Source organism: Lynx rufus, unplaced genomic scaffold (genome assembly GCF_022079265.1).
Source record: "Lynx rufus isolate CCGP_SWC_20201006 ecotype Redwood Valley unplaced genomic scaffold, mLynRuf1.p SCAF_8, whole genome shotgun sequence".
NCBI classification, from domain to species: Eukaryota; Metazoa; Chordata; class Mammalia; order Carnivora; family Felidae; genus Lynx; species Lynx rufus.
In genome coordinates, this window is record NW_025814896.1 from 105,259,851 (window position 1) to 105,275,119 (window position 15,269).

General features: G+C 50.7%; 2 protein-coding genes across 4 annotated transcripts in view; both read left to right on the top strand.

Annotated features, from left to right (window-relative positions):
* The window catches only part of KCNIP3 (potassium voltage-gated channel interacting protein 3), an 82,608-nt gene that overhangs the window by 43,319 nt on the left and 24,020 nt on the right, over positions 1 to 15,269 (top strand). Inside the window, exon 1 of one of the 3 annotated variants that reach the window (XM_047068744.1) lies at positions 13,660 to 13,762. The exons of the other annotated variants lie outside the window; for them this stretch is intronic. Within the exon in view, the coding sequence (XP_046924700.1) occupies positions 13,660 to 13,762 (103 nt within the window). Of the gene's footprint in view, positions 1 to 13,659; positions 13,763 to 15,269 lie in introns of those variants that run through there. 3 annotated transcript variants of the gene reach the window in all.
* Positions 496 to 1,028, top strand: LOC124503591 (60S ribosomal protein L23a-like). The gene is given in 1 exon segment (XM_047068745.1): positions 496 to 1,028. A coding segment is annotated over 1 exon segment (474 nt). The 3' UTR covers positions 970 to 1,028.

Sequence of the window (15,269 nt, forward strand, 5' to 3'; positions counted from 1 at the left end):
AGAGAACAAGTGGGGGAGGGGAAGAGAAAGAGAGAGACACAGAATCTGAAGCAGGCACCAGGCTCTGAGTTGTCAGCACAGATCCTGATGTGGGGCTCAAACCCATGAACCGCAAGATCATGACCTGAGCTGAAGTAGGACATTTAACCGACTGAGCAACCCAGGCACCCCCCTTCTAATGAATTTTAAAGTTTCAGGTATTTCATTTTCCGTCTTCAGAATTTTCATACAGTGTTTTTATGTTTTCTGCCACTATATTGAGATTCGTCATCCACTAAGTCACCAGTCACACTTTCCTTTATGTCTTTAAAATGACTTTCTTTAGTTCTTTGAATATATTCATAATAGCTGCTTTGAAGTCTTTATCTGCTAAATTCAACATCTAGCAATGCTCAGAGATAGCTTCTATTGGCTATTTTTTTCCCCTTAAGCATGAGTCACATTTTCTTCTTTCGTGGCATGCCTTGAAATTTTTTATTGAACCCTTTCACAAAGATGGCGCCGAAGGTGAAGAAGGAAGCCCCTGCCCCTCCCAAAGCCAAAGCCAAAGCCAAAGCAAAGGCTTTGAAGTCCAAGAAAGCAGTGCTGAAAGGCATCCACAGTTATAAAAAAAAGATCTGCACGTCACCTACATTCCCATGGCCCAAGATACTGTGTCTCTGAAGGCAGCCCAAATATCCTTGAAAGAGCACCCCCAGGAGAAACAAGCTTGACCACTGTGCCATCATCAAGTTCCCCCTGACTACCAAGTCAGCCATGAAGAAAATAGAAGACAACAACACTCTTGTGTTCATTGTGGATGTCAAGGCCAACATGCACCAGATCAAACAGGCTGTGAAGAAGCTCTATGACATTGACGTGGCCAAGGTCAACACTCTGATCAGGCCCGGTGGAGAAAAGAAAGCATATGTTCGACTGGCTCCTGACTATGATGCTTTGGATGTTGCCCACAAAATTGGGATCATCTAAACTGAGTCCAGCTGGCTAACTCTAAATATAAATTTTTTCAATATAAAAAAAAAAAAAAAAGAGGAGTGCCTGCGTAGCTCAGTCGGTTGGGCGGCCAACTACATACAGCTCAGGTCATGATCTATGAGTTCGAGCCCCACATCAGGCTCTGTGCTGACAGCTCAGAGCCTGGAGCCTGCTTCCAATTCTGTGTCTCCCTCTCTCTCTGCCCCTTCCCTGCTTGCTCTCTCTCTCTCTCTCTCAAAAATAATAAACATTAAAACAATTTTTTAAAAAGAAAAAGAAAAAAGAAGTTTGTTATTGAATAATGGGTCAGACACATGTGCAGCTTCATGTCGTGGACAGCGTCTGCTTCTCCTGCACGTCACCTTTGTTGTCAGTGTTAAAGTCAGTAAGAGACAGATATGGGTTCCAGTTTGTTCTCACTTTTTCTCCCTTCATATCCAGCCTTTTCCCCTATATTCTGGTCTTGCTGACCTACAGCAACTTCAGGCATATGTGGAGGCAACAGCCTTCCATAGACTTCTTACCCCACTCCCCCAATTGTGTAAGGTCTCATTCTTATAATAAAGCCTTTATTCTATATCTCTCATAGTGGTTCTGCTTCCCCAATCAACCATAATGGTGCAAGATCCCAATTCTCTGTTAAAATTTAAACTTCATCTTTGGATTCATTTGGTCCATTTCCTTTTATATTTTTGGAAATATACTAATTGTAGTTATTTTGAAGTCCTTATCTGCTAACTCCAAAATCTGGGTCATCTCTGTAGGCTTCCATTAAGTTCATGATCAGCCACTTTTCCTTCTTCATATGTCTAGCAATTTTTTATTGCATGCTGAATGATGTGTTTGTTATGCATGTGAATGGTAAGTTGTAGAGGCTTTGGGTTACCTTCTCTCCCTCAAAAGAGTGTTGAGTTTTGTTCAGGAGTTAACCTCCTGGCAAATCACACTCCTCTTGTCCAAGCTTGCTTTTAGGCTTTGTTAACATACGTCTGTTTCAGCTTTTTTCTTATTTATGAAGTGTAGTTGTTCTCTTGAGGAATTACCTTAATCCTAAACTATGGCTTTTCTGGGACCTCAACAGAAAGCCTAAGTTGTTCACCAGTGTTTGACTGGGCTCAACCCTTGATATTTTCTCACAGTTCTAGGAGATTTAGTCCCCCCAACCGCTATTTTCTGTAAGCCCTCCTGGAGTCTCTCTCTGCTCATGAACAGCCTAACAATTGACCCGAGGGATATTTTCATAGATTTTGGGGGCTGCTCCTTTTCTGTGGCTCCCTCACTTCCAGACTCCTGCCCTCTCAAATCATGGCCACCTTGGCAGTCTCGAAGTCTTATCTCTATCTCCTGAATCCAGTGTGACCAACAGTGCTAGGATGTTCTGCTGCTCAGCATTTTGGAAAATATGCTCAGAAATAAAGAAGAAATGAATGTGGGGATCATTTAGTGTGATTCTCAAGGATCATTACCCTATGTTAATTGATGTCCAGTGTCTACATATAGTTGCTTTACATGTTTTGTCTAGACTTTACAGTTGTTTTCATTGGTAAGGTAAGTCTGATGCCAGCTACTCATCGTAACTGGAATCTTCCTTTTCTGCATTCACAGGGGCTGAGAGAGGTAATGTCATTTGTACGGTTAAAAACACAGATGTGGGGCACCTGGGTGGCTCAGTCGGTTAAGCGTCCGCCTTCGGCTCAGGTCATGATCTCGTGGTTTGTGAGTTCGAACCCCACGTCGGGCTCTGTGCTGACGGCTCGGAGCCTGGAGCCTGCTTCCGATTCTGTGTCTCCCTCTCTCTCAGCCCCTCCCCTGCTCACACTCTGTCTCTCTCTCTCTGCTTCAAAAATAAATAAACATTAAAAAAATTAAAGACAAATAAAAACACAGATGTATTTAAACTCACCTATGTTCCTGCTTGGTCTCTGAGTGTCAACAGGATGTACGATGAATCCTTTCTTTGTGATAACAACAGAAGCTTCATCCCCTGTTGGATCTCTCAAATGGGTGAAAGGCACTGTTCTAAGTGCTTTACATGCACTAATTTATGTTACCCTCATACTCACTCAGTGATATATGTATTATCATTCCCATTTATAGTTGCAGAACTGAGTCTTGTTGAGGCTAAGTTACTTGCCCAAGGTCACATGTCTAATAAGTAGAAAAGCCGGGATTTGAATCTAGACAGTCTGTTTTCAAAGCCTGCACTATTTTTTTTATTTTTTTTAACATTTATTTATTTTTGAGACAGAGAGAGACAGAGCATGAACAGGGGAGGGTCAGAGAAAGAGGGAGACACAGAATCCAAAACAGGCTCCAGGCTCTGAGCTGTCAGCACAGAGCCCGACCCAGGGCTCGAACCCACAGACTGCGAGGTCATGACCTGAGCCGAAGTCGGATGCTTAACCGACTGAGCCACCCAGGCGCCCCAAAGCCTGCACTATTAACCACCATGCTACACTGCCATTTAAAAACGATCTCAGTTTTTTTTTTGAGAGAGGCAGAGAGAGAGAGAGAGAGAGAGAGAGAGACCCAAGCAGGCTCCACACTGTCAGTACAGAGCCTGACGTGGGGCTCAAGCTCACAAACCACGAGATCATGACCTGAGTTGAAATCAAGAGTCAGATACTTAACAGACTGAGCCACCCAGGCACCCCTCAATATTTTTTTAGATTTTGTTAAAAATGTAAGTTATGACAAAATCATTGTTTGAGCAGACTATTAAAATCTATAGTTTTTCCTCCCAGGCTGCATTTGGAACATACAGAATCTGTCAGCTTCCTTCATTTCTCTCAGGGAGGTTCCCTCCTTTCTGCCACTACCTGGGTGCAGGCTACCTTCATCTTTCACCCCAGCTCTTCCCTGTTATCATCATGGGCTTCTCTGCCTCCAGGCTTCAGAGCACATTCAAACCCCAGCTCTGCCTCTTACCAATGTTGAGCACTTGGTGTACATTTCTGAAGCCTCAGTTTCTCCTCAGCTTCATGGAACAGAAAACCTAAGTAATGGTGATTTATTTATTTTTTTAATATACTCTGAAGGCAGTGTCACAGAGAGATGGGTGGTGTGCCTCACAACCCCTGCCTCCCCATCCACCTCCTGTGCTGACCGCATTGGCTTTTTGAGGTCCCTGCCTTGCCTGATGTCTGCCTGTTCCTTGCCAGTTGCCAGTCTTGTGACTGGGAGCTTCCTTCTAAAGGTTTAATCCCCAACTGAGGGCTCCAGCTGTTTGTTCTGCCCTTCTCCTCCCCACCTCCAGGTTGCTCCACCCTCCAGCCCAATGATTGGGCTGTTTTTCTTGGCCCCAGTCCTCACCATACATACATACATGCATACATACCACATCTTCTTTATCCATTCATTGTCAATGGACATTTGGGCTCTTTCCATACTTTGGCTATTGTCAATAGTGCTGCTATAAACATGGGGGTGCATGTGCCCCTTGGAAACAGCACACATGTATCTCTTGGATAAATGCCTAGTAGTGCAATTCCTGGGTAGTAAGTTAGTTCTATTTTTAGTTTTTTGAGGAACCTCCATACTGTTTTCCAGAGTGGCTGCACCATTTTTCATTCCTACCAGCAGTGCAAAAGAGATCCTCTGTCTCCGCATCCTCGCCAACATCTGTTGTTGCCCAAGTTGTTAATATTAGCCATTCTGATGGGTGTGAGGTGGTATCTCTTTGTGGTTTTGATTTGTATTTCCCTGATGATGAGTGATGTTGGGCATTTTTTCATGTGTCGGTTGGCCATCTGGATGTCTTCTCTGGAGAAGTGTCTATTCATGTCTTTTGCCCATTTCTTCACTGGATTATTCATTTTTGGGGTGTTGAGTTCGATAAGTTCTTTATAGATTTTGGATACTAACCCTTTATCTTATATGTCATTTGTAAGTATCTTCTTCCATTCTGTTGGTTGCCTTTTAGTTTTGCTGATTGTTTCCTTCATAAGTGATGGTGATTTAAATGAGACCAGGGTTTAGTTTTCTCAAGCAATGAAAAATCCAGAGGTAGGTAGTTGTTAGGTTTAGTTTGGCAACTCAAGTCATAATTTAGGAACCTGTGTCCTTCTCTCATGGCTTCAGGTACAGCCATCATAACCCATTCTAGAAAAGACTGAGGAGAAATGGCAAAAAGGCATATGTCAGCTGAGTCTGTCTTACTTTCTTTAAGGTAGTTTCCTAGAAATCACCCAATGATTTCTGCTTATATCTCATTGGCCCAGACTGTGTCATATGGCCATCTCTAGCCACAAAGGAAGCTGGGAAATGCTTTTCTTTTTTTTAGCAGAATACATTGTTGCCCCCAACAAAATGAGGATTCTGCTAGAGAGAAAGAAAGGAAGAACAGATCCTAAGTCTATGCAACCAGAATTCTCTGCCATAGGGGTAAATGGTCTCATTTCCTTCATAATTAGGGTTGACATGAGGATGATAATTCTTTTAAAGCATCTAGCAGATACCTGGCTCAGACAATGGCAGTGAATATTCTCAGCCTTGAGGAACGTTTCTAATAGCCCATCTAAGAAAGATCTTCACAAAAAACTATGTAGAATGCTCATCAGGACCACCCACAGAGTAAGGGCTCAATAAATATTTGTGGCATTGACTTGTTTAAGACCTACCCAAGGAGAGAGCATCAGTAAAGGCTGGTAAGACACAATCTAAAGCCTTTTTAAAGCCCTGCATTGGAGGAAGTCGACTCTCTTGACTTGATATCACTTTACTCAGTCGGTAGGGTGATAAGACTGTGGGCCTTGGGCCTAGATACTACAAAGAGACAGACATAGTAGCTCGTCTGTCCCAAACTACCCCTTACTTTGTCCCTCATTAGAGAGCTCTGGTTCTGGCCCCAGGTTCAAGTGTCTCCCTTCCTCCTTTAGCTACAAGTAGAGCTGGGCCTTCTCCCTTGCCCTGGTCCTGATTGATCTGAATCATCACGTTTGCATTAATTAGGTTAGATCAGGTGCTATAGCAATGAGACTCTCAAAACTCAATGGCCTAAGGACAAAGAAGTTTATTTGTCTCTCCTGTGACCATCCTGAGGTGGGTGTGCAGGTTGGTGAATGGCTCTACTCCACGCAGATATACAGGGCCCAGGTGCCTTCCACCTTGTGGCTCTGCCAACTTCTTCATATCTGAACTGAAGAACTGAACAGATTCAGATAATTTTCTGAAATACATTTCGTTCACGAATTCTCATACTTGTTATCTAAAACTCAGGAATCTGGTAGATTTGGATGATACAGTATACTGCCCATGCCCTGACATTACTACAATAACTTTCATATCTGAATTCAGATATGTGTCGATTTGGATAGTGAGGATCCTCGGGCTATCCACCCTGGCAGTGGGATGAGAAAGCTTAACTACCTACCTTAGTTCTGTTCTTTGGGTCCAGCACCTTGCCTGCTGTCCTCCATGGTCCCAGCCTTGCCTTCCATTCCCTGCCCATTTCCCTCTCAGCCACATTTCAAGTTAGGTGTTGGGAAGTGTGTCCTCCTTTAGGGCCATAGAGCTTTCCAGGTTTTCTGCTAGTGCAAGTTAGAAGGGCCCAGAGTTATTGTAGGTCTCGACTACTCACAGGCTTTTGGGAGCCGGACTTCTGGCTTCTACCACAATGTAATTCCCTCAAACACCTGGTCAGTTTCTGGTCCATTTACTTCTAGTCAGTTTTGTGTTCAGGAACCACTACCAAAGTTCTTTTCTGAATATGGTTCTCCCATAGCTGCTTTATTTCCTGGATTCCTTGTTGTACCTGTTGTGTCTCACTTGAGGCCATCTTTGTTTGGCTGATAAATCTCAAAGGACTTTTGAAAAATGCTTTTGGCAACAATCTTATTTCTATAGTTTGGCCCAAAAGTGTTTGCTTTTCCAACATTGTGAAGCCTTCAGTATATGGTGTCTCCCTCTTCCCTTCTACCTCTATTTTCAAAATAGCCAGCTCTCAACTCATTTCTCTCTTTCTTTAAGAGAGTTTTTTTAAGTTTATTTCTTTCTCCCTTAACATCTCAGGGTGAGTGTTCCAGGCTGGTGGGCAGTTCTGTTCCATGCGGTCATTCAGGGACCCAAGTCCCTTCCATCTTACGGCTCCACTCTCTCCTCCCCTTCCAGACTTGTTGTGATCTACATGGCTGAGGCTGGTCATTGACACGTCTGGGTTCTAGCCAGTAGGAAAAGAGAAGACAGAATGAGTTAGAGACTCACTCACTGACTTAGGGCCTCCATCCCCAAAGTAGCACCCATTACGTCCACTGGCAAAAATTTAGTCACATGGCCACACCTGATTACAAAGGGGTCAGAGAAATGCTGTCACCACTGGGCAAACATGTGTCTAGTTAGTACTTTTTTTGCTGTAGAAGAGAGGAGAATGAGTTTTGGTGGAGAGCTAGCAGACTCTCCTGCAGTGGTGGTCTCATTCCTCTCACTGACAACAGATTTAGGCATCGCATGTGAAATAATTCCAGCCATGAAACATGAGGAATTGTTCATGAGAAGAATTAACCCAGTTGTTAATTGGTAAGTCTTCTTCACTATAAAAAAGGAAACATAGGAAGAGATGGTCCCTTCTTTTTTCCCAGGACATTGTCATGTCAGGATGTGATGTATGGAATTAGGCATCCATCTTGTGGTCATGAGGGGAGCAGGAGTAAGGTTGATGATTTGAGGCTGGAGGTGTATGTAGGTAGATACATGAGCCCAGGTCCTTAATGATACTACTGGATCTGAGCTGATTGTCCCTGGTGCCACCCTCCTGCTGGACTTCTGTGTGTGACACTGTACAGTCCCTTATGGGTTAAGCTAAAGGAATGGAGGTTTTCTGTTACCTGTTGCCACAAACCTCCCACATTTCATCTGAAGTTGGGCCAGAGCAGAGACTGTGTGGATGGGTTCTGTGTGGCTCCCGGGAGTGTGTTTGATTGGAAGAGTTGGGCAATACCATAAAGCAAAGAGAAGTAGGCTCCTTTGGTGTCACTTCCTAGGTTGTCCTGGCTCTGAGGAAGGAGCATCTCTGGGAACAGGGCCCATCATGCCTGTCTTGGGATGTTTTCACATCCATCAGCTTGTCAGGTTCTCAGAGCTTACTGACAGGCAGGTAAATGTCATCAAGTGGCCACATTTTAAAAGAAGGAAAGGAAGGCTCAGAGCGGTGGTGTGCCTTAGCCAACTCTGCTGACAGGTTAGGGTTGGAACTAGGGACTTGGCCCTGGTTCTCTTGGACTCCCAGTCCAGTGCTCCTGCTAGTGACACCAGGATACCCTCTGCTAAAATAGTCGGAGGAAAAGCATCGCCTGATGTTCCATTAATTATTTCATAAATTCGTCGAGGCAGGTAATACTTATACCTTCAGGAAGTTTACAATCCAGTGGGAGAACAGAAACAAATAAATGAACACAGAAGGAAATAGCTAAACTCACACAGTGAGAACTATAAAGAGGGAAGAGGATGGGGGGGTGTGGTGGAGACCAATAAGGGCGAGCAGGTCAAGGAAGCTACTTGGCAGAAGTGATGCTTAAGCCGAGAACCAAAGGATAAGTAGGCACTAATTAGCTGGGTGAAAAGGAAGAGGAGGAGGAAGAAGAGCATTGATGGCTCAGGGAAGGGCATGCCCAGAGATGTAGAGGTGGGAGAGTGGGGCCCACTCAGGTAGCTGCAAGCATGGCTGGGGTCATGTGAGCAGGAAGGAGAGGACGGGCCCAACCACACTGGTCTAGTGGGGCATGGCAGGATTGAATTAAAATCGGAGGCTGTGGAGCTGGATCGTTTGGGTTCAAGCCCTGACGCTGTGTATTATCTGCTGTGTGCCCTTAAGCAAAGAATGAACCACTCCGTGCTTCGATCTCTTCCTCTTATCAAATCCCTACCTTATTGGGAGCTGCGAGAAATGAAGAAGCTGAGTGGTGTTGAAGTGCTTGGAACGTGGTAAGTGCTTAGTAAATGTCAGCTGCCCTTATGGGCCGTGTTAAGGATTTTGGTCTCTGTTCTGCGAGCAATGGGGGTTACATTGATCAAGACCCTTTTGGTTGCAAAGAACAGCAACCCAACTCACACTGGCTTAAGCAACAGTAGGGGGATTTATTAGCTCCTGTAACTGAAAGATACGGGTTTAGCTGTGCCATCAGGCACAGCTGGGTCAAGGCATATGACATTGTCAACTGAACTTGGGCTATTCATTCATCCTGCTTTCTCAAGAAATAACCTCATTCTCCAGCTCGCTGTCCCCACATGGTGGCAGGGTGGCCATTTAGCTACCATAGTGAAAGTGCCTCTTTCCTGCTTGTCCCAGGGCCACTCATGGAGGTCTGTCATTGTCTTGGCCCCCAGCTGGTACCCATTCTTGAACCAATCCCTGTGGCAGTGGAGGGGTGGTGTGCAGTGGGAAAAGAGGAACTGGTGGTGATTGACCAGTTATAGCCCCAAATCTCCGAAATCACTGGCCTGAGGCTGGCAGAAGCAAGGGGTTCCACAAAGGAAATTGGACGGCTGTCGTTGAATCCAGGCAAACATAACCAGGGTCGAGTCGGAGAGCCACTAGGGGTTGTAAGCAAGGGAAAAGCAGGCCCTGATGTCCATCTTGAGATGACCACTCTGGTAGCTGAATGGGGGGAAGAGATAGGAGGAGGACAGAGTGGAGATGGTCACTCTATTGATGGTTGGCATCACGAGTCCAGGAGAAAGGGACAATGGCATGGCCAGCCTGGGCGCACTGGAGCAGAGAGGGGTGAGAAAGGTGCACAGTGCCAAGGTGTGTTGGGCAGCAATGGGACAGGAAGATTCCGGTCTAGACCAGGGTTTTGGACTGAGCCCCTAGGACGGGGAGCTTGAAGGAAGGGCAGGTTTGGGGGAAGGTTGATACTTCAGCTTTGTAAGCGCTGCATCTGAAGAGCCTTGGGACATCCGTGGGGAGGAGTCCTAGAGGCGTTTCTTTGGGATGTGGAATTCCAAGGGCACTCTTGTCTGGTTCCTATGAAATATGAGAAGGAGAAATAAGTTGAGTGATGTCTGGTCTGCCCAGGAGAATGTCCTAGAACCAAGGGTGGCCTGCTCTCCGGGAGGGCTGAGACAGGAACAACTTGCTGGGCTGTTTGCCGGGAACAGGTCCCTCAAACAGCATGTGTGAAGTCCAATCCCTCCCTTAAAAGTCAAAAGACCTTTTGAAATCCTTAGGCAGCTAGGTAGTCAGTAGGCTGGGGCAACCAATGAATGTTGGTCAAACTGACAGGGTCCCAACCCACAGGAGCTGACAGTACAGCTGTGGTGAGAAAGGAGAAGCACGGGACGGCATGGAAGATGTCTGGGCAGACAGCCCAAACACAGCAGAGTGGCATGGCTCAGGCAGCAGAGGCCGGGGGGCTTCTGAGGAGAAGGGGGTTGATGCAGGGCTGGTATAATCTGGGGAGGCTTCCTGGAGGCAGAGCTGGAGCGGTATCAGTATTCTAGGCATAGGAAGACCATGACCTTAGGTGCAGGATGCAAGGCTTGGTTTGGGGTATGTCCCAGCCCACCCCAAAACAGCTGAGGCTGAATTGCTAAAAACTTTCTAAATTGGACCAGGACACCAGGCCTCTCAGAGCCTCCCAGACACCCTGAGGTCTTCAAATGAGGGCTCAGGACTCCCCAGCCTTCTACTATCATCTGGGGTAGAGCGACTGCTCCCTCCACATTGCCCCTCATCTTTCCCTACCTCTACAGCAGCTCTCAGCACCCTGCACTGCAGAGATTTCTCCATATGTGCCCCTCCCCTAAGCCTGCCCCATCCCCCAAGGCAGGGAGCCAGCAGGGAACACTGTCAACACCCAGTATGCTCCCGGCTGAAGGAGGCACTTGGGGGGTGTTAGGGATGGGGCAAATGACCCTCTAGAAGGGGAGCTACAGGCAGCTGGGAAAGGCCTGGCCTGGCACTTCGTGGGTGTGGGGAGGATGTATGGGGCCTGGGGGCTTGTCTGCCAGCTTCCCTGTCCAGGTCCTGTGGAAGAGGGGAGTGTGATAGGGCCATCAACCCAGCCTCAGTGGACCTGGTTGGCCCCAGAGCTGGCAGGCCCCAAGCTAGTGAGAGAGCAGGGGAGTCAGTTTCCCATCCATTAGGCCCATGGCCCAGGCTGCTAATGCCGAGCGGACATTCTGCTCTCATCCCTGGTATCCACTTAGGCATCGTTAATATTTTACACTGCATAGCCAGGGGATCGATGTCTCATTTATAGCTCAGTGTTTATGAGCAGCCATTGAAGCTTTCACAGGGAAGATGCTCAGGAACACCAGGGGAAACTGAGGCAGGGGAGCAGGGGTGGGCCAGCCTCAGGAGGACCCTCTTATGCCTTCCTTTGCTTGCCCAGTTCTCTGTTTCACACCTGGCACCCTGTACACACCCAGCTCCGAGAACACATCATAAGGGGCCATCAGAGCCTGTGACACAGGCCAGCCCTTGTCTCACTTGATCCCCTACAAACCCCTGGAGAGGTGGGATTATCATCCCCATTTTAGGAAACAGGCTTAGAGAGGTTAATGTACTTTCCACCAGACCATTGATTGAGGATTGGTGTCAACTAGCTGGGACACAGGCTAGATTTTGCTCAGCACGTAAGTGTGTAAATTAGAGTGCAGGAGGCTCTTGAGCCTTTCCAGACTTACACACTTTAGCAACTCATGTGCTCCAACAGCGCCGCGTTTCTCGGGCGATCATTAGCATCTCTGCTTGGAACTCTTGCCTCTTTGGTCAGTGAAAACTCACCGCATGCCCACATAAATGCAATTGAAAGCTGTGCGTTTACAGTTCTTTAGAAATGTCTGCAACAACAGACTTTTAACTAGGTGTGTTAAATAGTGAGATTGAACTACATAGGCCAGAAGACACCCGGCAGCCTCTCACCTCCGTTTCCACTGGAACCGTGCGTTAGGCTGCGTCAGCATCTGCTAGAATCCGGGAGGCCTGCGCTCCACCTGTGCGTCTTCCCCAGTCCGTCCTCTAGCCCTCGGTTTCCTGAACTGTAAAATGGGGAAGAGAAACGCCCAGGGGGAGCCCTTAAGGATTACAAGTAAACCTAAAGGTTTGGCTCACGGACGCCAGCTCCAGAAGGACCCTTGGCCGGCCGTGCACGCTGGATTTCCCACCCCACCCGGGCGCCGAGCTCTGTGCCTGGGGAGCATCACCCGTTCAGTATTTGTCGAACGAATGACCGAGTGGGTGGCGGAGGTTCATAAATGGAAGCTACCATTTTTCAGACTCTAGGTCCAAACAGGCGTGGAGCGGGGCTGGATTTCCTAAAGCACCGGGCGAACTGAGGAACTTGGTGTTCACAGCAGCCCGCTCTTCCCGCGGTCTCAGCTGGGGGTTGGTGAGGACACCTGGGGAGTGCAGCGCCCGCCGGAGGGCAGCAGAGAGCCACGGCTTCCGCCCTCAGGTCCGGGAGTTCGGATACTTGGTGGATCCCGGGCTCCGCCCTGCCACGCCCCCACCTCTCCCCTTCCTTTCTCCTTCCTTTCCTACACATCGCCCCTGGGCAGGAAGAGAGCGATCCACAAACGAATTAGCACTCCCGTGCACTTGGCAGCCGCTTAGCTCTTTCCCACATCCGGAAAGGCAGGCAGGCACCAGCCCCTCCGTGTGGAGGAGTCCGCAAGTCCGTGACTCGACCAAGGTCATGCAGCAAAACCAAGAGTGAAACTCAGTTCTGTAGTCTCTAATACCAAAGCCCACACTCCCTCCAAAAGTCTGGAGCGCACACGGGTTTCCAGAACTGGATAACTTTGGATACCAACTTTTCTATTTTCAACGGGGGGCAGACCAGGGCCAAGTTCAACCTCGAGCCGAGGGCTGATGGTGTGGGAAATACCCCAGGAAAAGAGGGCTTCCCCGATCCCCCGAAGGCCCGCTCTGCGCTGGCCCGCGGGGCGGTGAGCGGCGGAGGCCAGGCTCTGCACCCCTCCGCCAGGAGACTGGAGCTCCGACTCCCCGCACAGAGCGAAGCTGCGGCTCCCTTCCTCTCCGGCCTCCGGCCCCCCTCCCCAGCCACTCAGCCCCCACCTTGTACGGGCAGTTGGGTAAAACCACCGACCGCGCGGCCTCCGGGGGGGATGGCCGGGTGGCGATGGCTGTGCGCCAGGCTCGGTCAGGGGGCTGGGCTGTGAGGGGCGGGGCCACCTCCCTCCGCCCCTTCCCGGGCTCGCGCGGGAGGGGGGGGGCGCGCCGGGGACGCCTCCCCGGGTGGTCGCCTTGCCTAGGCCAATGAGCGCGCGGGGAGCGATGGAGGCTGGGGCGGCCGGGAGCACCCGGGACCCCCGCAGCCGCCGCGCCCCCGTGTCGCCGCGCCCCCGTGTCCCCGCGCCCGCGGGGCTGGAGAGGGGGCGAAAGAGGCGCGGCGCCCACGCCGGCCATGGAGGCGTCTCTGGCCCGCGCCGGCCGCCCGAGCTGCGCTCCGCGCCGTCGCCGCCGCGCCTCGAAGTTTGCCGGCTGACTCGGAAAGTTGCGCTTGGGCTCTGCCGCCGCACCGCGTCCAACCTCCCGGCCTGCCCAGTTCGCCGCCGCCGCCGCCCTTCGCGGGGCCTCGGCCCCGTCGACACCCGCAGCCCCGCCTGCCGGGGGATGTGAGCCGCGGCCTCCCCCAGAGGCCGGGCGGGCTGCACTGGCCCCGGCGCCTCCCGAGGCACGCGCGGGCGAGGGGCACGCCCCGGCCCCAGGCAGCCCGGGTCGCCATGGGCATCCAGGGCATGGAGCTGTGCGCCATGGCCGTGGTGGTGCTGCTGTTCATCGCCGTCCTCAAGCAGTTCGGCATCCTGGAGCCCATGTCCATGGAAGGTAACGCGTGGCCATCCGCCCCTCCGCCGGGGCCAGCAGTGTGTAGGGAGGGAGCAGCAGTCGCGCTCCCGGGCGCGGGTCTCCGGGGCCCCGCGAGGTGAGGCCCTCGGGCACTTTGCGCTCAGCGGCTCTGGCCTCCAGAGCCGCCGCCCCCTCCCGACTCCTGAGGGCTGGGCCTGGAACTAAGGGGATGGAGAGGCCTGGGGCTCCAAGGAGCACCGGAGGGGATGGACTGCGGCGCTAGGGTGGGCGTGAGCGAGATGCCTGCTGACACCCTGAGCCATTCTAGGCCGGCAGGTCCGGGCCACCCCGGGTGAGCACAGCCGGCTTGGGCCGCCCGCCCGTTGGTGGGGAGGTGGCTCGGGGTGTAGATGACAGGAAGGATCCTCAGCCCAGGGTGCCTTATGATGGCGAATGATAGGAGACCTCAGCCACATCACGGGGGTTGCCCCTTTCGCCCCCTGCCCACATCCAGTTCCCCCTCCCTAGGCAAGGCTCAGGCCCAGGGGCTCGGTAACCAAATCCTCGGCACCACATTTCTGTCCCAATAAAATATTAATTGAGGAGACAGACCTACTCTTAAATCAGACAGTGGGCAGTCACCCTGGGACCCCTGACCGGAGCCCTTCCAGCTGCTTCTCAACCTTTGGCACCTCCCTAAGACTTCTGGGCAGGTTAAGAGGAGAAGCCCCTCTAGGGCACACCCATTCTGAAGGGGACCTTGACCCCCCAGGGCTGTAACTTTCCCTCCCCCCCACCCCCATCCCCAGATCCAAAGAGGCGGTTGCAGCCCAGTACCTCTGCACGGTGGGGCCAGCCTGTCCTGTTCTGTCACCTACACTCCCTTGCTGTCCTCTCAGAGGAGGACGGGCATTCTGCCTGCCTCAGCACTCTGCTGACCTTGCCAGGCTCCAGCTCCTGGGACTGAAACTCAGAGACCCAAGCAGGAGAGGGAGGAAGAACCTGTCCTTGCCTCTGAACCACCCGGCAGCCTCCCCCCCCCCCCAGCCTGAGGATGTGCCCCCAAACTCCTCTGAGGGCAGGACAAGGCACAAGGGCTTGAAGCAAGGCCCTTCCTCCATTTTGCCTTCAGAGCCCAGAGCCGGCTCTTTACCTGAAGTCCATGGCTATGTGCCCCGAAGAAGCCATCAGGCTCCATCACACCTTTTCTAGGTGAGTTCGTGGGACCCAAAGAGAAGGGATGTGATCAAGGTGGTTCTGAGAGGTGCCACCTTGAGCTTTAAATTTTACTTGGAGAGGAAAATTGCCCACGCTGGGCCTGCACTTGTCTGGATGGTGACCCTGTCTGGGGAATCTGTGACAGGGGACTTAGTGGGAATGGGAAATGCCTTTGCTTGGGGTGAGATGGGGGCATGAGCATCCCCTGAGGACCCGCGCCTCCCACAGGCCACTAGCCTATCCTGTATACCCTATCTTTTGCCCACCTGGAGTCTTCGGTGGGTGTGGATGGTGGTTGGTGCTCAGGGAAGCCATAGCCCCTACATCC